Source organism: Chrysoperla carnea, chromosome 1, assembly GCF_905475395.1.
Source record: "Chrysoperla carnea chromosome 1, inChrCarn1.1, whole genome shotgun sequence".
NCBI classification, from domain to species: domain Eukaryota; kingdom Metazoa; phylum Arthropoda; class Insecta; order Neuroptera; family Chrysopidae; genus Chrysoperla; species Chrysoperla carnea.
The window spans coordinates 49944771-49968516 of NC_058337.1; the positions used below are offsets into that span (position 1 = coordinate 49944771).

Here is a 23746-nt window from a genome sequence, read left to right on the forward strand (position 1 = left end):
TATATTCAACTCCACACATTTTCAGAATATCTGATAATGTACGGTAGATATCATACCAATCCTCCTCTACTTACATACTAGAGTTTTTTATTTCAAAATTTTTGATAGTGTTGTCCGTTGTATAAAAATTAACATAAGTAATAATTAGTAAGGAACATATTCAATTTAATCTAAAAATTCTTGAAGAGTATTGAAAAGTAAAATCAAATATCCTGATAAAGTCATCTAAATAACTGATTTTATTACCCAGCCCGTTCGCTTATCTGTCCGTGAACACGATAACTCAAAAAGAAAAAGGAATAGCGAACTAAAATTTGTATGACGTTTTCTATACCTGAAAAAAGACTAGAAGAGCAAAATCGGTGTCAAATTAACCCCAGAGTGACGAGCTATTAGTGATAGAATTTTAATAAGTTCATAACTATGATTCAATCGGTCGCTTTTCGCCCATGACTTCATCAATTCACCATAACAGATGGAAGTTTAAGTACATAAAATGTTTCTTTTGAAAAACACTTTTATAAACGGTAATAGATTCATCACAATTTCAGCTGAAAGTGGTTTAATACACATTACATAATGCTCTTCGAATGCATTTTGCCACTTTGTGTAGTCAATACTTAATACTTTAATAATTATGAACAAACATTTTTAGCTATTTCAACCTTTAAATCAGTTGGTTGCAAGTTAGCTAAAGTCTGATAATGCGTGACTCCCAGCCTAAATAGACAAGTACCTAGTCCGAAAAATAAGTCGGGACTTTAATATGGCGCCTCTCACAATAATTGTTAGAATCTCTCCAATAACTATTTTTGTTTGTTCTAAAATTCTCAATCTCATCAAGACGCCGTTTATACTATCGATGGAGAGTGTTCTTAGTTGTTTCAAGTCCGAGCTTGAGATTCCGTATCCGAAAAATTTGTCGGAGCTTTTTTTAAATTTTATAAATTTCACCTGTAATATTTTATTTCCTGAATATACTGAATAATTTGGAAATTCAAATTTTTTCAAAAATTGCGCTCAAACAAATATCCCTAGTACTCAACTGAAATGTCATTATTGTAATTGAAAATAGCTTTCCAACATAAATATAGAGAAATTATAAGAATTTTTCATAATTTGATTAAATTATAATATTATTTAATCATATATTATTGAAGACATACTGTTTACAAAATTATATTTTAATTTTATTAAATATTACAAAAATCATATATTCTAGACTCGCGCCTTTCATTGAAAAAAGACATTGCGCAGAAAAGAGTTCTTTTACAAATCGTTCTTTTCCTGTTCATCCGTCAAACCGAAAGGTTGTGTTTATAAATTTTAAGATTAGTTAAATCTTATCCATCCATCAAAATGAGAATTTACAAGGATATTTTTACTGGTACGTAAACTTTATTTAATTGTGTAGTCTAATTTGCAATATATATTTTTGCCATATACATAATAAAACCGATATTGTCGATTGATTACAAATAGTGTTTGAGTTCTATTTTCAAGATGCCATGATAAAAGGTCAACGTATTGTAGTTTTTTGCACAGTCAATTTAAACCTAATTTTTAGGTTAATTTCTATAAAAATGTATGGGTAATTTATTTATTTGTGTAATATATATTGATAAATAATACTTTAATTTCCAGGTGATGAAATGTTCTCAGATTCATTTAAAATGAAATTAGTAGATGATGTAGTATATGAAGTATACGGTAAATTAATTCAAAGAAAACAAGGAGATGTTACTATTGAAGGTTTCAATCCATCAGCAGAAGAAGCTTCCGAAGATTGTGATGAAGCTGTCGAATCTGGAGTCGATGTAGTTCTTAACCATAGACTTTGTGAAACATACGCCTTTAACGATAAGAAATCCTACACTGCCTATCTCAAGGATTATATGAAAAAGTAAGTGTTATCCTTTTTTTTATTAATTTAGCATGTACTAATACCATGTTGTAGTTATAATATACAATACGGTGCAATTCATGCAATATTAATTTTTCTCAATAGATAAATACACATTTTAAAAATCATTAAAATGAGTCATAAATTTGAGACGCACATAAAAATCAATAATCCTAGTATAAATGATGATAAAATATCTTTAATTGTCCTCATATAAACATCGCAAAAATTCGAATTTATTTTTTTTGATCCGTTAATTTTTTAATACCTAGTTAAAAAATATAACAAGCATAAATTGACAAACGTAAAACATGACAAATCATTACCTTTTACAGGAAAGCTTGTGAAGAGTTAAAAAGTTTAAATAAGATATTTTTTTTCATACGTCAAATTATCAATGAGGTTATTCGATCATTAAAGCAAAGTAAAGATAAAAATGTTAATTTTTAGTATTGTTAATAAATAGTGCAGTTTTGTGTATTCAGAAATAATTAATTAAAACAAGTGAAAACAAATAATTGACCGAGTTAATTGTTGAAATACCATGTATAGACAGTGTTGATTACTCTGTCACATTATACATACATACATGTCACACATACATAACTGATATTCCCATAATTACATACTGTACAATTTACGTCCTCACGGGTAAACAGTGATATTTACGAAAAAATGTTTCAAACAAAAGTTGGTTATTTTTTTATAAGGAATATTTTTTACATTTAAACTTTTCTTCTATCTCTAACGGTTTACAAGATGGGTCTACGGACCCAAGGCCCAATTGACCTAAGTTGCTCATTTACGAATTTGACCTCACTTTTTACGCCCTCAGTACGCTATAAAAGCTTTTTTTTCAGCTTGATATCTCTTTTCGTTTTTGAGTATGACAGACAGACAGACGACAGACAGACAGACAACCGGAAATGGACTAATTAGGTGATATTATGAACACCTTTACCAAAATAAATATTTTTAAGCGTTACATATATGCATGGTATAATTACGATCTTTTTTCTTTTGATTTAAAAAAAAGGAACCATTTTTTTTCTAAAAGAAGAAGTGATCATTTGATAATTCAAGCATTCATTATTTAATTAGAATTATTTTTTGCTTTATAATAATAAGATTACTTGTTAATAATCAAAATACTAACAATTAAATTTTAATTTATTAGGTTAGTAGCCAAATTAGAAGAAGATCAACCTGATCAAGTTGCCATTTTCAAAAACAATATGAATAAAGTAATGAAGGACATCTTAGGCCGATTTAAAGAACTTCAATTCTTCACTGGTGAAAGTATGGATATTGATGGTATGGTAGGCTTAATGGAATATCGTGAAATAAATGGTGAATCAGTCCCCGTTCTAATGTTCTTTAAACATGGATTATTAGAAGAAAAATTCTAGTTCACAATTGTGCAACATATTGTATTGAAACAAATTTTCAAACATAACACCTTGAACAATATATTTATCATTTGGACTAAATCAAAATTATTTCAAATAATAAAATTTTGCTTTTTGTTTTTTTACATAAAAACATTTTATTTCAATAATTTTTAAACTCAATTTTTTTTATTGGTTATTTTGTTTCCAAAAAAGTGATATTATATTATATAACTAATTTATATTTATACTGGATGTTTTTAAGTAATGTGGAAAATGTTCAAAACCTGCTCTTTTAAGCAAACTGAATGTTATGTCTGATTTACAAAAACAAAAAACTCAGTTTTACACTCTAAAAATATCCTAGAGGAAATAAATAAAAATACATTTGTTATACTGATTCTGTTTCGTTATTTAATCAAAAAAAAAAAAAAACTAATCACAAACACAAGTGATCTTCAACCAGGAAATTAGGACTTTTTTAAGTTTTATAAATAAATAGTTTAGTACAATTTAGTAAATTTTGGTTGTTGATTTAATCGAAAATGACTGCATTTACCAAGAAGTGTTGAATGGTATAATAATAGTTGAAATGACGTCCTAAGAATAAGGTTTAGCAGAACTTCGTCACTGGTAAGTAAAATCATGTTCAATTATTAAAGCTTTTTTAGGATACCGTATACTCACTGTCAGAAAAAATGCCACAGTTAAAACATTCTAAGCGTACTCATCATATGATATGTTATAATAGTAACACTTAGAATGTTTTAAAACGAGCATTTTTTCTGACATTGAGTATACATTAGAATCGTTAACAAATGATGTCAAAAGTTTTAGTAAATGAAGTATGTTACAGAAGTTCTTATTAGTATTGTCTGAAGCTTTAGATGTTCTCGAATATATCTTTCAATTTATAAATATTGATGACATTAGCATTATTTTGATTTCGGATAACATCAAATCACTCCAAAAATACTCAACAAACTAACCGTGTAGGACGATAGATAAATATCGAGAAGACTCTTAATGTCAAATACAGAAAAAAACTACCATTTCTCTTAATTATCAAGTAGTAGAAAGTTAAGCTATTAAACTTTGAATAGTTATTATTTTAGGCGAAAATATAAGTACATTTTAAAGAAAAAACGAACAGAATTTAGTTGCACCCTACCAGTTCTCTTCTACGGCTTCTAGCCTATAGCATACAATAAATTTTATCTGTGTGAAGTACCTAAGTGCCGAATTTTTACTAAATTAGTTCTTTGACCATACGCAATTAAATTAAACTAAATAGATGTGCTAGTAAATGTCAATAGATAGCAGGATCATTGCAAAATAAAGAGTGTCATATAAAGCGATGGAGTGAAAATCGTTAGAGCTATATGTAGAAGAAACTGAGAATTATTTAAGGTAAGCTTTTGCTATGTAGTGAGTTGAGTATTTTAAAAATTATAGTCTTAGAGTCAAAATCGCATGCCTTAATGTTGTGATATTGTGAAAAACGTGATGGCTGATGGTAATACGCTCATTCATCAAATTTTCTACACGATCAATAGAATGGCATCCAATAGTATTTTGCTGCACATTTTTAAACGATTTAAAAACAATTCAGTAATTTTTTGTTTTGTATAATTTTATTGGCTAAATAAATTACAATATATTACAAGAACTTCTTGTATAGTGTTAACGTAAAAAACAATCTTTTGAAATCAATTTATTTTATTTGCTATGCCAGCTATAGTACAGAACAAGTTTTTGATTTTGTTTCGTTATTACATTTCATTTGTTCGTTTTCAGTTTTAACAATAACAGTATCTAAAAAAAATTAGAAAATTAATTTCTTTAAAATTAAAACACAGTATTGAGGCTACATAGTGCAGAAAATACACGTTGCACGTATGGATGTTCAATAAAAGCCTCAAAAGTTTTAAATTGTATTACATGCGTGTATTATCTACTAAACAGTCAGTAAACTATTGTATAGAATTTAAATAATACCTTTCGAACTCGAAATTTTATTCGTAAAAGGCAAAGATTTTCTTTTAAATGAACATAAAAACTTTGTGACTTTATTTTGCGATGTTTTTGCAGATTTATCCGTTTTGTCTATTTCATCGACATTCTCAATATCGAATATTTGTTCTTGAGATTTCGTGTCATCACTGTTAGTTTCACCATAAGTGCTGGTTGATCCTGATCCTGATCCAGAATCTAGAATTATGATTAATATTTTACATAATCTGCGTGTCAGTTGCGTCTATTAACGGTATTATTGCACAAAGGGAAAATTAACAAATTATATACATCCTATAAATTGGTAAATTACAAATTTACAAATTACTGATCGTTCTCAAGAGACCTTTTTATTTTTATAAATGTTCTTTCGTTTCTGAAAATTTATTGAACAAGTAAAACCCAAACCATTGACTGAATTAATAGTTGAAATACTGTGTATAGACAGTGTTGATTACGCATTCGTTAATTTTTTTATGTTATGTAAGTAAAGAAAGATAAACAAACAAACACATACATAATATATGTAACGTATAGATTTAAAATATAAACAATAGGTACCTATATATACATACTATATAATGTTTCTAAGCTAATTTACGTCTTCACGGGTAAAATATATTATGAGAAAATGCTTAACACAAAAGTTGTTAATTTTTGTATAAGGAACATTTTTTATATATAAACTTTTGTTCTATTTCTAACGGTGTACAAGATGGTTCCTACAGATCCAAGGCCTTGATCTATGTTGGTCATTTAGAAACTCGACCTTACTTTTTACGTCCTAAGCACGCTCTAAAAATTTCAACTTGAAATCTCTTCGTTTTTGAGTTATCGTGTTGACAGACGGACGGGTTCGTAGCATCAATATTTTTAAGCGTTACAAACTTGGGACTAAACTTAGTATACCTTGATATGTATTACATATATTCAGGGTACAAAAATGTATATTGATTTACGTAGTGCTTTATTATCTAAAAACTATGGACAAGGGTGATATTGGATGAGCTGCCATATTTCAGTTACGAATCTTTGACATTTCCAAAGTGTTTAACACGCCTTTTTGTTGAGTGTCGGATTGAAGTCGATAGTGCTAAAGAGTGTTAAAGAGACATTTCATCAATTTTAAGTTGGTATAAATTTATTGCACCGTGCTGTTAGAATACCTAAGGATGGACTACACCCGCACAACTTTGTAAGATGGTGCAAATGCGTTTAAAAAATGTAGGCTAGCTTTTATACCTAAGCTACTATATAGCTCTCTTTTGAAAACTTTTTTCAAGAATAAGAGTCTTACATTTAGATAGTATAGTAGAATTCAAGTATAAGAGTCTTACAAGAAGTCTTACATTTAGATGTCAGGCTAAGGAGTGATCGATCAGCCTTGATGTCTTAAAGACAAAATGAAAATAAATTTATGTGTGCATTTCGAGGATATATTTTCTCCAAAATGTTATGCCAAAATTTTTTACCAGTTTTATTTGAACTGCTTTCTTCAACTTTTGATTCAGTAATTGCTTCTTGAAAAGATGTATCATGACTTGTATTGGATTCGAATTCATTTTTTATACATTCTTCATTATATTCAAATTCTTTTTGTGAATCATCTTCAAGTATTTTCTTATCGTCTATTATATATTTTTCAGTCAGTTTCGTTACATTGTTATTATCTTTCAATAAACCATTCTTCACCTCCTGGTAATTTTTTATCAAACTATTTTTGATCTCTTGATTATCTTTGATTAATCCATTTTTTATGTCGATAGAATTTTCATTACTTATGGATTTACCATTGGTAAAATTGTCTTCAATATTTGGTATTTCAATCTTTTTTGACATTGGAGGCAATGCTGGTAACTTAGATGGAATGTTGTCAAGTTTTAGTTGAAAATTATTTTTTTGAATTGAAACTATTGTATGGCATCCTCCACAAGAAACACCACAAACTTTCACATTTTCGAATTGGGATACTAATTTAGGTGAAAATTCAGAATCATTTGTTTCACTTAGATTACACAATTTTCCATATTTAGAATCACCGCACGTAAATAATTTTCCAGTTTCTAGAAATTTATAATTCCACAGTTTGGAAATATTGTCAGAGAGACTGATACTTGATACTTACTTGTAACAAAAGCAGTGTGTCGTTCTCCACAAGAAACATTCATTATATCCGAATTTTCAAAAATATTTTTGTTTATTATAACTGGTTCTGACACAACTTTTATATTTTCATCACCAATGCCTAACTGACCATTTTCATTTAATCCACAAGAATACAAGTTTTCGTCGTGGGAAATAAAAAAAGTATGATGACCACCACAAAAAATTTTCTTCAATTTAAAATTATCATTTGTTAATAATGTCGGTTTCGTAACATATTTATCGGGCACATTCAAACCCAATTTTCCATTTTCATTTTCTCCAAAAGTATATGCATTTCCATTTTCTGCAAACATTTTATATATTATAAAATCAAAAGTGTGAAATTATCAAAGATAATCAATTTGATATCTTGAATTACGAAATAAAATTTTAAAGTAGCTAAACAAGGACGTCCCCCAGCCAGGTAGGGACAGAATGATGGAAAGAAAAAAATATGAAGTTGTAAAATGCAGAATATAAAAATATTAACTGTAAAAAAAATCAAATTAAAGGCAAAAAATGATGCGAAATCCTATAGAATTGCAAATTCGTTTTTTTGATCGGAAACTATAGATGATTTTTTTCTCTTTATAACTATTTAAGCGTCAAGAGCCAAAATGAACATAGTTTGATATGAAATAGCAACAGTATAGGATGTAGCTCAAATGGGGCTATCTATTCATCAAAATGTTACCATTACTTTTGTCCTATATCTTCTAATGTTTCCAGCATAAAAGCACTTGTCGACAGATTTGGCCTATTTTTTTCACAGCCCAGAATAATGATAGCTGCGAAATCCCCAAGTTGCAGAACTTTTGGTCGTTTAGATCGCGAGTCGTCGCGGTCGTTATGGTAGATAATCAGCTCCAAAGTTTTTTTAAACTATTTTTTTAGAATAAAAAAAATGTTTTGTTTTCGAGATATTAATTTTCTGAAACTGGGATTTAATAATAAGTCCTACTCTCAGCCTGTGAAAAAAATTATTTAAATTCTGTCGAAAAGCGAGTTTTACTGTAGTTTCAGCATAGGAATTGGAAATACTTACTAATACTCAATAATTTTAAATACTTAATAATAATTTTTTTTTTAATAGAAAAAATGTTTACTCTTTCACCTAAACTATTCTAAGGACCTTAAATAAAAGCCACCTGATCGCGACGCTGATTAGAATTTAAAAAAAAAAAATATTCGTATTTATTTAAAGAATTTTTAAAAGTTTGTTTTATTTTAGTATTTATTAAAATACTTTTTTTAAAATTATTTTATGGGTCCCTGATTTTTATTTTATTAAAGGGATATGGTTAATGTCAAAAGTATCCTTTCTTGAAATTTATGATCCTGTATTCGTTTATGAATAAATTACCTTTTAAAAAAAAATTTATACCTGTAACAAAACCGCTATGGTAATATCCACAGGAAATATGAATTATTTTTTCAGGAACTGCTACCATTGTTGGTGCTGTTATTTTTTCCACTTTTGTATCTATGCTTAAACCTAATTGACCTTCTGTATTTGAGCCCCAAATATAGAGCCGCCCCTTTTCTAAAATATTTATAAAAGTAAATATTAAAAATATTTAAATTTTCGTCATATCAGTTAGTAGGCTAGTCGAACCATTGGCGAACCAAGCTTAAAGTTAAGGTTTATGTAAAAGCGTGTACGTTTGTGTGCAGAAACTGGATTATTTATCAGAATATCTCCGATGATTTCTTTTGATAAAAAAAATCGTTAAACTAAGATCATAATTTTCAATCCTCTAGCAAATCCTGGGTTTCTCCGTTTTTGCGAATTGTTGGGGATGGTCTTTAGATAAATCACATATCCAGATAGTTTGAAAACACTGATGTTAAATGCATACGAAACAAATGGACGACACGAGACTAGCGATTTATTTTTCTAATGAACTTTATGATTTTATGATGGAACCATAGATATTTCAATCAATTCAATCATTAATATTACTAAATTACTGTTCATTGAATTATAGTTCTGTCGGTAATCGCGTGTCGATCTGGTATGAATTCACCATTGGATATAGCCGCATGCGTTTATTAAACATAGTACCTGTTAAAACAGCACTGTGATTAGATCCGGCTGATACCTGTATAATTTTGCCGTTTGACTTGGTTGGTGAATCTTCAATTTTTGTTGGAATATCTTTATCAATTGTATTACTCTGACCTAATTGTCCATCAGAATTATTTCCAAATGTATAAATGTGATTGTATTCTGAATAAATACGATAAAAAACAATCCGTTATTAATATTATAACTATTTTTCATTTACATACAATAAATAAATACCATTTACGGCAATTGAATGTGATCTACCACAAGCGATTAGCTTCACCTTAAATGGTTTTAGTGTCTTTATACAGCTTGGCCTATTTACTGTTTTTTTGTGACCAAGTCCCAGTTGACCATATTCATTACTTCCGAATGAAAATAATCGGCCATTTTCTGAAAACCGAAATAATATTGTAATTTCTGTCAGATTGTAAACTAATTACAAATAAAATTGTAAATTATCTTCCAAAAAATGGCCAAAAAACCCCCCAATCCATGCTAATTCGACCCAGATCAACTAAGCATAACTCAATGACTTGATTGTCGTTTATAAGGTATTGAGTTAGCGCTAGTTGAAGTAATTTTTGGTAACCCGTTTACAATCCGATGGAAATTAAAAACTTATGTTGACATATGTAGCTTGTATTTCGACAAGAGGAAAGTGATGCATTTTGTGAAATATTTTAATTTATTCCTCACTCCTAAAAGTTAGAAAATCAACTATTTTACGTAATCAGTAAATAACTTGCCTCCCGTAGGCATAATTGATAATAATTCCAAATTTTTTTTCGATTTCTCGATTATTTCAAAGAGAAATATTTCTACTCCTTAAAAAAATTGCAAAAATAGGAAAAATTCAAAACAATCAACCAGATTTTTGGGCCTTTGAATTATTTTGGATAATTAGGGCTCAAAAATCATACAAATTTAGCTAATTTGGCGACTAAATAGATATTTTTCTAGGTATATCTCAAAAACTACTCACCCGGGAAATAAAACTGCTTAATAATTAAATAAACACGATTTTTGTATTTTTGAATAAAATTTTTTCCCTTAAAAATGTAGAAAAAAAAAATAGCAAGTATATTTTTTTTATTCCGATTTGGATAAAAATCATTTTTGGGAGTTATTTTTTACCCAAAAATATAAATTTGATAGTTCACTTGTCGATAAGGTTGAGTTGTTTCAGAGATACAGACTAAAATCATAAACGATGGGTGATATCCCGGTGAAAGTAAACAGAAGTTACAGTAAAAGTAGGCAATGAAACAAATTAAAAAGTAAGAAAATGAAAAATATGGAATTATCAATTATTCAAATATTGCTCATAAAAAGTTCATGTTGTCCATTCCAGAAATTTTTCTGAATCTGCTCTTGCTGAAGATATTATAATAAGGGAATGGACGCCTTTTTTGTCAGAGGAAATAAATAAAAGTCAGTGGAATTGAAGGGTGCTTTTTATTTTATTTTACAATCAAAACTTACGGCATAAGACTATCGTAAATTCGTCACCACAAGCAATATCAATTATTGGATCATTTTTTATAAAAAATTGACTAGGTTTGTTATCAGCAAAACGCGTTTTTCCAAAAGTATATACAGCTCCACTATCTGAAATTCATATTACTTTTAATTAATATTCATCCTTAACTATTATTATGAATTAACTAACTGGTCGCACTTTTCCCTTTCAAACCCTATTTAAAATATTAAAGCTAAAGATAATATATTCTTTAGATAAATAATTGATTTCTCTATAAATGAAAACAGAAAATTAATAAAATAAAATAAAAGTATATCTTTTTGCTACAAAGAATTAAAGAGAGAAATTCGAAATCCGTTCACTTGTCGCGTATTGCGGGTAACCGTGCGAAGGTAAGTAAAAGTAATCCTTATAGTGATGCATATAAACAATTGCAAAACATTGTTTTTTTGTTTACATTTTTTCTTCGAAATGTTCCTACTCTTTTAATAAAATATTGTGCATGGGAGTAAGTATACGCATGCGCACACTTACCGGAACACACTTTCACCCGTTACCTAAATTACAAATTAATGATTATGATATACTGTCTCAGGCAATAGACACGTAGCCTCAATATTATTTCTCACAAATAATGATAATGAGTATAAAAATATGCTCATTATCAATGAAAACACGACTCAGAATCGGATCTGAAACGTGGACGTGACAAGATTTGCCAAAATGACAAAATTTACCAATAGAACTAGTAAATTTAATTTATTGCGAATAAAATGTTAACAAAACGTCATACAAATCAAATAGCCAGTGTCATGTCAAATCTAATTCGCCATTCCAGCTGCAGCGCCTTTGTTTCACTCAAATGAATCCCCTCTACTACTCTTTATTCTGGAGATATTCGTGATGCGCACATTTACCCAATGCGCTCAGTTACCCCAAATGACTATTCTGTTTTCAAGACAACGGTACCATAAACCATTATGCTCAAGTACCCTCTCACACTAAAACAGTGAGTCAGTAAGTAATTCGTGTTTTCATTATGCTCATCTAAATAAATTGACGAGATTCGGCCTGCGTATTCGTTTGAACAATTGGATCGTCCAAATTTTTACTATGCGTTTGAAATCTGGTGAAATGTGATTCGAAACTTAAATTACAAACACGGTACCACTGGGCAGTATACCACATATTATAAAAAAGGTCAACAATTTCAAACAGCATAATAGCTGGCAAAACCAAGTTGATTTAAAAACGGCTGAATTTTAATACTTCTCTTATTGAAATTATGTTAGAATAAAGTACGTTTGGCACCTAAGAGCGCTTATGTATACTACATTTACTAATATGCAACCTTTCTCTTTAGGTGAAAATATGTCAAAATGACATGAAAAATCGGTCTTCATTCATGCGCATCCCGCGTTATCTAACACAAAATTCAAGTGCTTTAAAATTAACCCTCGAAAACTTTGCCAGCTTTCGTACCTAAACAAAATAAAATTTTGAGATATGGTGGAGGTAACAGGCAGACATTTGTGCTAATAATATATATTTGGTGGAAGCGCTGATAAATTATTATTATTTTTAAATAAAAGTACAAAATAGGTATTTGAATTTAATTTGAGTTTAAAAATTATTACTTTTTAGTCCACATTTCAACAAAAGCATTTTTTCTTTATCCGTAGGATACTAATTTTTAAAAATTTTTATAAACCAAGTATGAAAATAAATCATACATCTTCGGAATGTTAAAATTATATAAAAGAATGTAAATACATGTACTAAAAAAAAAATGCAAACAACAGAATTTATCAGTCAGATGTAAGTTCATGTCTAGAATAGTTTGAGAAAAAATATGTCGTGACTTCTTATCTTTTTCCATTACAGCCATAAAATATATTTTTTTCCAGTAGGTACCCTAAAATGACCCCCACTACTTTCCTCCAGTTACATCAACTTATAAGTAAAGCTAACGTATATACCTGGTATTCCGATATCCTCCATCTTATATAATTTGTATTTATAAGTTTAGTTGAATATGATATTTAATTTACTATTTATTAATTTCAATTTAGAATTGTTCTTTTTTAAAAACATGATTCACTTCACAAAAAACTTTCATCTATAATCACTATTTTTAACATAGCCTTAATTTGTAGAAATAAATAGCGCTTTTATTGTTGAAAAGCACTCTTGTTTGATAACTTATTTCCAATATAAGTGATGACTAACCTTAGAATACTAATTGTTTTATTTCAAAACTGCATAAAAGATAGTTCTGTTCAAAGAAAACGGTTTTGTATTCATATTGTTGCTATAGTTACAAAATATCTATTGTATTATAACTATATTGTCTCTTTTTGATTTAATTAATTTTATAATAAAAATAATAGTTTTATTATTCTATGAACCATAAAGTTTCGAATTTGTTTAATTAAATTATTTTATTTCCCTGTATACCATGTATTACGGTTTCCGCCTCTCCAGATTTGATTGGGAGATTCCAGAAATCGTGTAATTTCTCCCGATTTATGATATCAACATAAATCATTCAGAGTTCAGTAAATAAATCTATTTTTTGATTTATTGTTTCTTATTCACGTAAATTCAACAGTTCTGAGCAGATTTTACTTTAAATTATTTGAACGGTATTTATTTGAAGTTTTAATTATGGAAAACTAGGTCGATGTACATACAAAATATTAAAAATATCGTACAGTATTAAGGTTCAGCTCTGTTACGCCAACGACGCAAAGTACGGAAATCGCATTTAAAAAATGCCAAAATAAGGTACCTACTTTTTAGGTTCTAATTAGGTATCCAAGTCAGAAATTAAATGCTCTGTAACTTACACCGCAACTCAATATTCAAAGTTTTTTTCCGCAAAGTTTTTAGGTATGTTCATTTTCATCTTAATTTTTTGGAAGCACCTAATTATCACTTAATTACCACGCTTAGTTTATACCTGGTTAAGCATTCGCCCCAGTTTTAGAGAGATTTTATTTTTAGATCCACTGTTTTGCGAAATTCGAGGCTTTCGTTTATTAATTAGGCAATTTCACAATCCTGACCGTTTAGCACTTAATAAGCACCAAATTGCTTATTAATTTTAGCATTTTTTAAATGCGGTTTTCGTACTTTGCGTCGCTGGCGTAACAGCGAATGTTAGTTTAAAAAGTCAAGTACCTCCAAATTCGCGCTCAAAACTGACATGAATTACTTTCTGTACGCATATAAGAACTCATTTTGAAGGTGGCGTGTCAAAATGAATATGGGATTTCTGGAATAACTTAACATGATTAATTTTTAAATATATGTAGTTATAAGATATCGGCTAGAGGAATAGTCGACTGTTAGCGGAATGTAAAATTAGTTTTACAAGTAGAGTTACCCTGTGATTTACATGTGTAGGTAATTACGCGGTAGTCTACCTAAAACATCAATTTTCACCAATAATGGTGAACTAATTCTGCAAAATTTTCGTTTTTGTCAAGTTATATAAATTTTTAACATAAAAATTGGCCAAAATGAGTGCTTTGTTCATATCGAAACATGCAAAGCAGCTTATCCTAGTAACATTTAAACAATTTTTCGTTGAATAAAAAAATAAAACTTATACAATTTTTTCGAAAACAAAAATGGAAAGATTAGGACCTTCAAAATGGGTTTTATTAACAGTCCTTAGCCCTAAAACTAACTGAAATATGCCGGAAATAAAATTTTTTACCTACTTGATCATAGAAAAAAAGGGCAATAAATTTTTAAAAGCAACTTTTGTTTTTTTATAAACACTGAAGTTACATACTATTCGAATAATTAAATCGAATACCCTGAAAGAGGATAGACCGAACATCCTGTTGATTAAATATAATACTCTACGGATACTATGTACAATTAATAATACTTACCTACCTAAATACTTACTCACCGGTGGTCAGGCAAAACTTGTACAAATAATATTTTCTATCATTTTCTACCCATTCTTTACTTTTTATTTATAGACTTTATTTTATCTACTTATTCTACTTTCTTATGAATAAATCATTTTAGAGTTAACTTCTTTTGAAATGGCATTAATTTCTTCATTCTCAAACGTACTCAAAATTGAAAAAGAGCAATCTCAGTTCTAAATAAATTAACGCTTCTATCTCTATCTATATTTTATAATAAAAAAGATACAACAACAAAAAGCGGAAATAAATGATCCTTCACGATTTAAATTAAAATCTGGAATATACCTATGTATCTTTTATTTTAACATTTTTAACCAGAAGTAATTTTAGCTTCTGTGCGTTAGATCATTGAAAAAAGTTGGAAAAGACTTGTGAAAAAGAAAGTTTTGTGAAGTTAATTTCTTATTTTTCTTGTAATTGCAGGAAAGTATAAATTATTTCATTGTATTAACGTTTTAATCGAAAATGAATTCGACTTTTTAATCAAGCTTTGACTTAAATCTCACAAAAAGATTTTTTATTTTGTCGATTCTGGGATTTGTGAATTATCGATTTTGGTTAAATTTAGGGAGCGAGGAATACAAATAAAAAACATTTTCTATGTTTTACAAAATTTTTATTAGGTACTTTATGTTTAGGATACGGTCAGATGGAAAGCTATAAACGGGCGTCGATTTATTGACAATTATTCGTGAATATTTTCAAATTTTACAATACATACAATATAAAATCATATTGTGCGATGGTTTATTGAGAAAATATCCGTTTTTTATATTGAAGCAACTGACACACCATAGAACAATAATAGGTGTTAATTGTGTTTTTAACAGCCCATTTAGAGTTTATCTGATCTTATCCCTTTTATATTTGATATTTTCAGTTGTTTACAAATGATACAGCTTGCGTTTCTTTATTAATCGCAGTTACCTGAGCAGTACATCATAGTGACAACAATAAAGAATCGTAAAGCATAATTATATACAATGTTCTGCGATATATTTGTATTTTAAAATTGTTGAAGTGTAAGTTTCAATTAAATTGGCATATTAAATTGTTATATTTACACACAAAATTTTTTTATTTTGTCAGCATCGATTATTATTTAAGTATTACAGTAGAGTCTCGATAATTAAACTTGCCCGCTGTTATATGATTCTAAAAATACAAAAGCATCACAATAACAAGTGTTTAATGCTGTGTGTACAGTCTCGCTTAAATACATACATTCCAATACTGTTTTTGCAATGCTGCATTTTATTTATTGTGAATTTTCTCATACAATTCTAGATATCCATATCAAGACTCTACTGTACTATCAAAATTCAAGAAAGTAAAGTAAGTGATCTTAGTTATTGGGATATGAAAGTTATTCTTTATATCTATACCTACTTTTATCTTCCTTGGCTGTTAAAGAAAAAGCTTAGCTAGCAATTTTGAGTATATGGACAAGGAGACATAGACGTAAGCTAAAGATTATTTAAATTCTTTAAAAATCCAATAATTCATTCGGTAATACTCATTTTTTAAGTACTAATACTATGTGTTTATAGACTATACAAGCCCATGCTAAAATGTTCCGGGTGAAATGACTTACCCTGTTCATGTTGAAAAAGATGCTCTTGTATGTAAAAGTGAGTTTAAGCACCATGGCATCAGTTTTGCGCGGTACAGGCGAGAATATGACTGTCGACTGACGTTTGATCAAACTCCTTGGTGTCTCACCCCTGCACCAGCAAATATGTACGGCGTTGCTGGATACTAACTCTGCATAATTATTCGAAGCGAATTTTATATATGCCATACAGAAATGAACCCGGTAACTTCGGTTTTGGAAGTCTTACGTGATTTATTTCTGTACGACATTTATGTAATTCGCTTCGAATACATACTTATGCATAGTTAGTAGTGGCGGGATGTGACATTCATATTCTCACCGGTACTCACCTGTACCGCGCAAAATTGATGCCATGGTACTTAAATGCCATGGTGCTTCCTGGTGAGTCATTTCACCCGAAAATTTTAGCATGGGTTTGTAGTTTATTAGGTATTATAAATATTATTGCAAAAATGACAGATTAAAATAGTAATAAAAATATACAAAAAGTCTACAACGGAAGTCTAATATTCCTAATAGTCAGAGAGCTGACTGTAAAAAAAATGGAACTGTTTTGTACCAAACAGGATGATATCTATTTTCAGGAAAAGTAGGGAAAAAAGCGAGTAAAAGGTAAAAAATATAGATAGGTAGATACGTTATACTGCAAAATTCTTCTTTTTATAAATGCGCTCCACTCTTTTACGAGCTGTTATTTTTCTACAATTCTGACTTAGAATTAAACCATAGTAAGATGTGACCAGTTTATTTTTTGAGTAGAATTTATAAATCCTCGGTAAGAGACTTTGTATTTTGTAAATAATCAATTAGTAAAAAAGAAAATTTTCAAAATGTACAATAATCATTGAGACTATTAGAGCTTATTATAATTATTTTACCAAAACTTCATTCATTTGCTGGGGGATGCTCAATCTCGGTTTCACTTCATTGCGATAAATGTGGCAGATGGGAACTTCTTATTTCTTTATCTTCATACTAATTAAATGCCTTAACTTGCGCAGGTCAACCACTAACTTACCATATAAAACAAACTATTTTAGAGTTCCCATAACTACGTTGAAGATGAACAGAAGCAATTTTATATATTTAGAAAGATATTTTAATAACCAAAACTTATAAACTAGTAGCAACGTTTAATAGTCACAATGAACATTATATATCCTAAAAATTATATCTGTTTACTAAATAGCTCTATTTTTACATCCGGTTTTTAGCCTAAGATTCAGAAAACAAAGTTGATTACATCGACGTAGCTTCGAGAATATTATTATATTTTCTGTTATTAAATAGCAACATAAAAAAATATTAAACTTAATTTATTGTTCTTCGTTAAATATGTAGTATCAAAAGTTTAATAATAGCGAGGATACAATGGAAACATATTGTTGTTTATAATTCAATGAATATAAACGTCATGAGTTTCTTCAATACGTGCCGGATGTAATTCACTATTTCGATATTGAATTAACGTTTTTGGTGTGATAGTTTTAACTTTCCCCCTTGATAATTGTTTTGTACGATTATCCCTTGCTTTTCGTTGTCTACGTTGCCATCGTTCAATGAAGAATTCAATACATTCATCGTCAGATAATGTTGAGTTGATGTGCTTTAAAACTGTCGCATCTCTATCTCGACATCGTCTTGATACGCTCTTCAATAAGTTGACCATTTGACGTGGTTTCTTTGTGTATGCGTACGCGTTGCTATTGGTATTTGTATACGCCACATCATTTTGTGTTTCAGGGATAACGTTGTTATTTATTTCGTAGTTGTTAATATTTTTATTGATTTTTTTTGGTTTCGTTTTACGACGTTTTTCGTTTCTTATTCCATTATTATTGTACTTACGCATTGGTATGGGTTTATTATTTTTTCGACGGTTTTGTAATTTTTGACAAATGAAATAATTGGAATTGAAACAATTTTCTGGTGTCCATCTAATTAAATAACAATAAAGAAATTATTACTGCATAATCGGTTTTGGATTTTCTTGTTATAAATCTCCCCAATTTTAATACAATGTTGAGCGATTGTTTATTAACTTTATTCACATTATCATAGATTTAAGTTTATTTTGGGATTGATTGATTTAATACATGGGGCATAAAACCAGTTTGTTTTTATCGGGAACTACTAGTCCGTTAGTAAAGAAAATGGTGTGAGGTTTGTTGCAATACATGTCTTAACTAAAAGCATTTTTACTCAACTAATATCATGGCTCTGTGAATTTTTGTTTTAAAATAGTTTTTTTCCCTACAATCCAGTATAAAATTATTGGCTTATTACACATTCTATACGTATACAGGGTGTCAAGGTAAAAAAGCTTGACATATAAATGAAAGTCGAAAAATATGATTAATCGAGGAAAATGTTTCAAACGAAAAATGTTAGTTTCAAGGGCACACATTCGTATTTTCGTGTATTTTATTCGAATTAAGTGTTTGGATTAAAAACTCACTCTTATTCACAACTGACAAACATTAGATGAAGACTTTAAATTAGAAAGTTGTTCTTTATAAAAACGCAAATATTTTTTATTTGAAACATTTTTTTGTAAATCGAATAGTTTAGACAGAAATAGATAGCAAAAATTTAGCTTTATGCGTGTTTCTTCATTCAATTTGAATAAAAATGGTCTGTTAATGAATTTATTGGAAATTTTTTTTTTCGAAGAGTTTTTAGATTCCGCAGAAATAATTATATGAAATAATAATTTTGATACGAAAAAACAATTTTGGGTTAAAACTTTTCAGTTTGTTTTTGCCTAAACTACGCGGTTTTTGGAAAAGTGTTTCGGGCAAAAAATGTTTTACAACAACTTTCTTATTTAAAGTGAGCTTTTCGTTGAGCCTAAAAGTCAAGGACAAGTTTAATATCTTTTTTATCGATAAAAGATAAAAGAGTTTCAAGCATATGTCAACTTAAAAAACAGCCTGTATACATAGTTATACAACTACACTGCATACAACTAAGTTTTTTACTACTTACTGTAGTGTACACTACTAAAATCAAATACAATACAATTAATATACACATACACCCCTCCATTAAAATAATAATCTAAATGTAATATTTAATTTAATATTTTAGGGAAACTAAACGGGTATAATTTTAATTTAATGATTCTAAATGTTTTATTATTCCAATTATTAGTTTTTAGTCAAAATGGGAACTCTCCTTCATTAGAAAAAATCAAAATGTCTTTAAATTTTAACTGCGTATGCATTAGGCTCTTAATTACTTATATTAAAACTTTTGAAGACTTTTTAATATTTTGCTTTAATGACCTAACTACCTTAATTTACGAATACCGACACGAAAACTGTTTTCGAGGTGTTCGATGTTGTTTTGTTTTTTGCTTTCAAGAATCTTAAAGAGTATGCTTAAGCCATAAATAAACAAGATACTTTACCCTGTAATTGGGTACAATCATAAACAAATCAATTCTGCACCAAAAAACCTTGTTTACACTTACTTTAGGAATACGCAGTCGAAATATTATAATTTATAGACTGTGAAAGTTATTCCAATTTTAAATGGTTGCGCGGATTATGTGACTCTAAGTTTTGGATAGGCCGGGTTTTAATATAGGTTGATTATGAACTCCCAAGGCGATGCCTTTTACAAACTGTATAGCAAACATTTGTTCGATCATTAGCGAATGTACGTAACAATCATTAGAGGAACATCATAATAATAAAAAAACTGTTTTAATGAGTTAAAATCATAAATAATTAAAATCACGTAATTTTTTAGTCATTTTTGAAAAACCAGTCGTCTCTAGGGGAAAGGTGCGTATTATTATAAAATCATCTTTAGGCATTTATATTGAAGGTTGCATTATGTTTAGATGTAATAAAATAGTCTTTCATTTTAAATTCTTTTTATGTTTTTACAAAAAATAGCTGGAAGTTGTTGCAATCAAGCCTGGGTAAAAATGTAATCCTATCTAAAATTTTGGGGTTTTATGTTTTAGAGTACATAGATTTATAAACGTAACTAATAAAATGACTTTCTCTAACAAAAGCGAATAATCTCTTATAGCTCTTGGAGCTTTGGAAAGCTCTGATAATATAAGGTTTCGTTTAGTTTTCAGAGAAACTAAGGAAACGTTTAATGAGGCCATAGACATACCGTATGACAATATCTGTCAACAAAATTGACTATTAAGCTATGCGTAAACTACGCATCATAACGAATTGTACTCACAGTCATATATACAGGGTGCTCTAACAGTAAGGAAACCCCTGAAGATCTCGCAGAGATAGCGTGAAAAAAGAATTGTCAGAATTTTTCCTCTTGTTCTAGAGCTTCAAAGACATATTTGTACGTAAAATATTCTGCTTTTTCCAAATCCGCAATAAAAAAATAGGGGTACCCATTTGAAAAATACATTTAGGTTCACTTTAGCTTTAAGGTTATGTTTCATCTCAAATCCATGGTCACCATGGCCATCGCTGACTCTACGAGGTCCGCAGATGTTTGGAACACCATACTTTTGGGACACCATGTATATGGCTATGATTGTATTTGGCAATTACAAACGAGATCGCGTTCATAAGATCACTAGCGTTCGATCGTAATATAATACTTCATAGCGAACTCTGTTTTCGTCGCGTACCCAAATTATCGAGCCACGTGCCATCACTTGCACTCGTGCTATTGGTTGCCATTCTTGATCAATACCAATTTTTCTGGTAACATTGAGAAGGTAAGGGGGGTGAATTTCTTTTTCTTTTGAACGAATTTTGGTATATACCTATTTTGGCCGAAAACCGAAATTGAACACTAAAATGTTAGTTGGTAAAACTTTTAGCTAAGACCAAAAAAAATCCAAAAGAAGATGCAAAACAGGGATAGAAATATGGATGAAATCATTTGCATTGTTTTTAACCTTGTTGATAATTGCTTTTGTTTATTTTGCTATGTTCAAATGTAGCGTTCAATGATCGACTAGAATGTTTCCGTAATAATAAACTAGTCACAGGAATTTAATATACAGCAAACTTGACATATTGTATCAAATCTATGAACATGTGTGTTTGTAATCTCTCAACAATCTACTTAAATTGTGCAAAGTTTAATAATTTTAAGTTTACATACCTGTAACGTTTCGTGGCGTCCATTGCCACACAGTATAATTTACCATCATGTGTAATATTTGGCAAAGCTTTTATAAATCCATTGTAAGTTATAGAATCTGCTGTTTTCCCCCAAGACCAGGTTTCACCATTTAATATACCACCAATCCAACGAGTATTACCTGGATTTAAAAGAATAAACGTATATAATGAAAAAAACAAACGGTTGCAAGCAAAATTATGCTCTTGCTCTTTATTAGTCTTAATTATATTCGAATTCTCTAGTTTCGGTATTATACACACGTCTACAAGTACGGTCGAAGAGAAATGAAAACCCTTAAATGAAATGAAATGGCTACCCTCAAATGCAATACGTAAAAGACGTTTTTTGCATTGGGTATTCATATTATTATGTTATTACTAACGAAGCACTGGAAAATTAAAATTTTTTTTAATAACCAATATAAAAATTCAACTATTTTATTTATTTTTCCAAGCGCTTCCACATTTTATGATTCATTAGATAACTGGAAAAATTGGGAGATTTCATCAATGTTGGTTAGGTAGCTAAGGACAAATTTCATCCAATCAGCTTCCAAAGTAATTGTCAGAATTAAGGGTGTTGTTATTATTTCTTGTATACAGTCGCCTTGGTGGAGATACAGGAAAACTTTGAAAATAGGGCAATTATCTTTGAACTTACATATGCATTTTTTTATTCTATAAAAATAGTTTTATCGATAAAAATATAGTTAAAAGATTAGTCGAAATAATCTATTAGGATTAATATTACTTATAATTGGCCTTACTTTTCCCTTGTTGTAAAATTTTCTTCAATTGCCGATCTTCAAATGCTTGATTTATTGTTGCCAATTCGCTTTTCTTATCTTTACATTTATAGAACGCATCCAACCATGTTTCGCTGGTATCGCTTAAATAATAACATTTATTGGACAATCGTATAAATGTTGGGGGACATAAACTTTCTCTGTACGATTTTCGATTATCCTTCGATATCGATTGCTGTGAATTTCTATTGTATGTATATTCACAATTACAATTTCCTAAAAAAAAACAACATTTATTTTGTATTAAGTTAAGCGTTAATCACATGAGCGCTTAATGCAACGCCCATTCAATGTTGGTTTCTTAAGGGCCACTTGAATATTTCGTTATTTGGGGACAGATATTTAACAAACATCATACAACGAACATCAAACAATGGACTTAAGTAAGTTATGTTGCGGATGTCGAATTTAATGCTTGTATAGCCACATCCTTTTACTGTGAAGTCATAAAAATATATTAGAGTCATTATAATAAATATATTTTTTATAATTATGTTATGTCTACAACATAATCGTATATGTATAATAAAAATATTAATAAAAGTAGTTTAATAATTTCCAAATAAGAAAAACCAGTTAACCTCTTAATGATTTCAAAGTAACTATTCACCGACATTCCATACAACGGGCCAAGAAAAAAAAAAAAAAACTTTCCCTCTTTCACTTTTCATGAATATGATTTATGAACACAATAATATATATATAATTTTCTAATTGTCACTGTTATTTTGTCCAGAATTTGCGGAAACTTTTCCTATACTAGCCATATAAGGCTACCAAACCCAGTAATTTTTAAAATTTTATTACGATTCATTAGACCTACCAAAAGATTTACTAAATTGCTGGTACTGAGAACTAACATACAGGCGAGTAAAGTAGAATACGGAAGCGGATTATCCCTAAGGTAAACTACACATGTTTCTAGGAGCGCAAGGTTATAAGGAAGTGCACGCGTGGAAGTTGTTCAATAAATAAACATAAAATACAATATAATCCTAGAAACCGCGGGTCTACAGCTGGTATACTAGTTAAAATTTATAATGACCGCTATATGACGCGTCGATTAGGTGCTTGCCTAGGGCGCTCTCCACATTTAATCCACCTCTGGTGGAATGCGTGATTATTTTAAGTCATATCCACACGTAAAGAGTATAATTTTCACAGAAACGTTTTTATTCCATTTAACCTCTCAACGGTACAAAAGTGTTAAGAAATTTACATAAAAGTAATAGAGTGTGTATTTTTAGTTTGT

General features: G+C 29.3%; 3 protein-coding genes and 1 long non-coding RNA gene across 5 annotated transcripts in view; 1 reads left to right on the plus strand and 3 right to left on the minus strand.

Moving 5' to 3' along the window:
* Positions 1–1254: 1254 nt before the first annotated feature.
* Positions 1255–3407, plus strand: LOC123306138 (translationally-controlled tumor protein homolog). The gene is made up of 3 exons (XM_044888033.1): positions 1255–1387; positions 1645–1903; positions 3081–3407. Exons 1-3 carry the CDS (start codon positions 1360–1362, stop codon positions 3310–3312), a joined length of 519 nt encoding a protein of 172 aa, XP_044743968.1. The 5' UTR covers positions 1255–1359; the 3' UTR covers positions 3313–3407.
* Positions 3408–5054: 1647 nt separating this feature from the next.
* Positions 5055–6900, minus strand: LOC123306140. The gene is made up of 3 exons (XR_006536887.1): positions 6777–6900; positions 5290–5502; positions 5055–5106 (listed from the first exon to the last, which is right to left on the minus strand). It is a non-coding gene; the product is annotated as an uncharacterized LOC123306140 (long non-coding RNA).
* A 70-nt stretch (positions 6901–6970) lies between these two features.
* LOC123305505 (X-linked retinitis pigmentosa GTPase regulator-like) lies at positions 6971–16955 on the minus strand. The gene is made up of 9 exons (XM_044887241.1): positions 16895–16955; positions 11003–11128; positions 9755–9910; positions 9515–9679; positions 8834–8992; positions 7706–7753; positions 7430–7579; positions 7095–7367; positions 6971–6999 (listed from the first exon to the last, which is right to left on the minus strand). Exons 1-9 carry the CDS (start codon positions 16953–16955, stop codon positions 6971–6973), a joined length of 1167 nt encoding a protein of 388 aa, XP_044743176.1.
* The window catches only part of LOC123306127, a 34360-nt gene continuing 27464 nt past the window's right edge, over positions 16851–23746 (minus strand). For both annotated transcript variants that reach the window (XM_044888013.1, XM_044888014.1), the window contains exons 3-5: positions 22456–22710; positions 21669–21828; positions 16851–18502 (exon numbers count right to left, since the gene is read on the minus strand). In XM_044888013.1, coding sequence (XP_044743948.1) covers positions 17962–18502; positions 21669–21828; positions 22456–22710 — 956 coding nt within the window. In that variant the 3' untranslated portion in view covers positions 16851–17961. The remainder of the gene's footprint in view (positions 18503–21668; positions 21829–22455; positions 22711–23746) is intronic.

What these genes read in the sequence shown, in the direction of transcription:
- LOC123306138 (XM_044888033.1), top strand. Translation starts at nt 1,360, where the DNA reads ATGAGAATTTACAAGGATATTTTTACTG. An exon ending in TTACAAGGATATTTTTACTG is followed by an intron (nt 1,388 to 1,644) that starts GTACGTAAACTT and finishes TTTAATTTCCAG; the next exon opens with GTGATGAAATGTTCTCAGAT. An exon ending in CTCAAGGATTATATGAAAAA is followed by an intron (nt 1,904 to 3,080) that starts GTAAGTGTTATC and finishes TTAATTTATTAG; the next exon opens with GTTAGTAGCCAAATTAGAAG.
- LOC123305505 (XM_044887241.1), bottom strand. Translation starts at nt 16,955, where the DNA reads ATGACTCACCAGGAAGCACCATGGCATTTAAGTACCATGGCATCAATT. An exon ending in ATCAATTTTGCGCGGTACAG is followed by an intron (nt 11,129 to 16,894) that starts GTGAGTACCGGT and finishes TATGAATTTCAG; the next exon opens with ATAGTGGAGCTGTATATACT. An exon ending in ACACACTGCTTTTGTTACAA is followed by an intron (nt 7,368 to 7,429) that starts GTAAGTATCAAG and finishes ATAAATTTCTAG; the next exon opens with AAACTGGAAAATTATTTACG.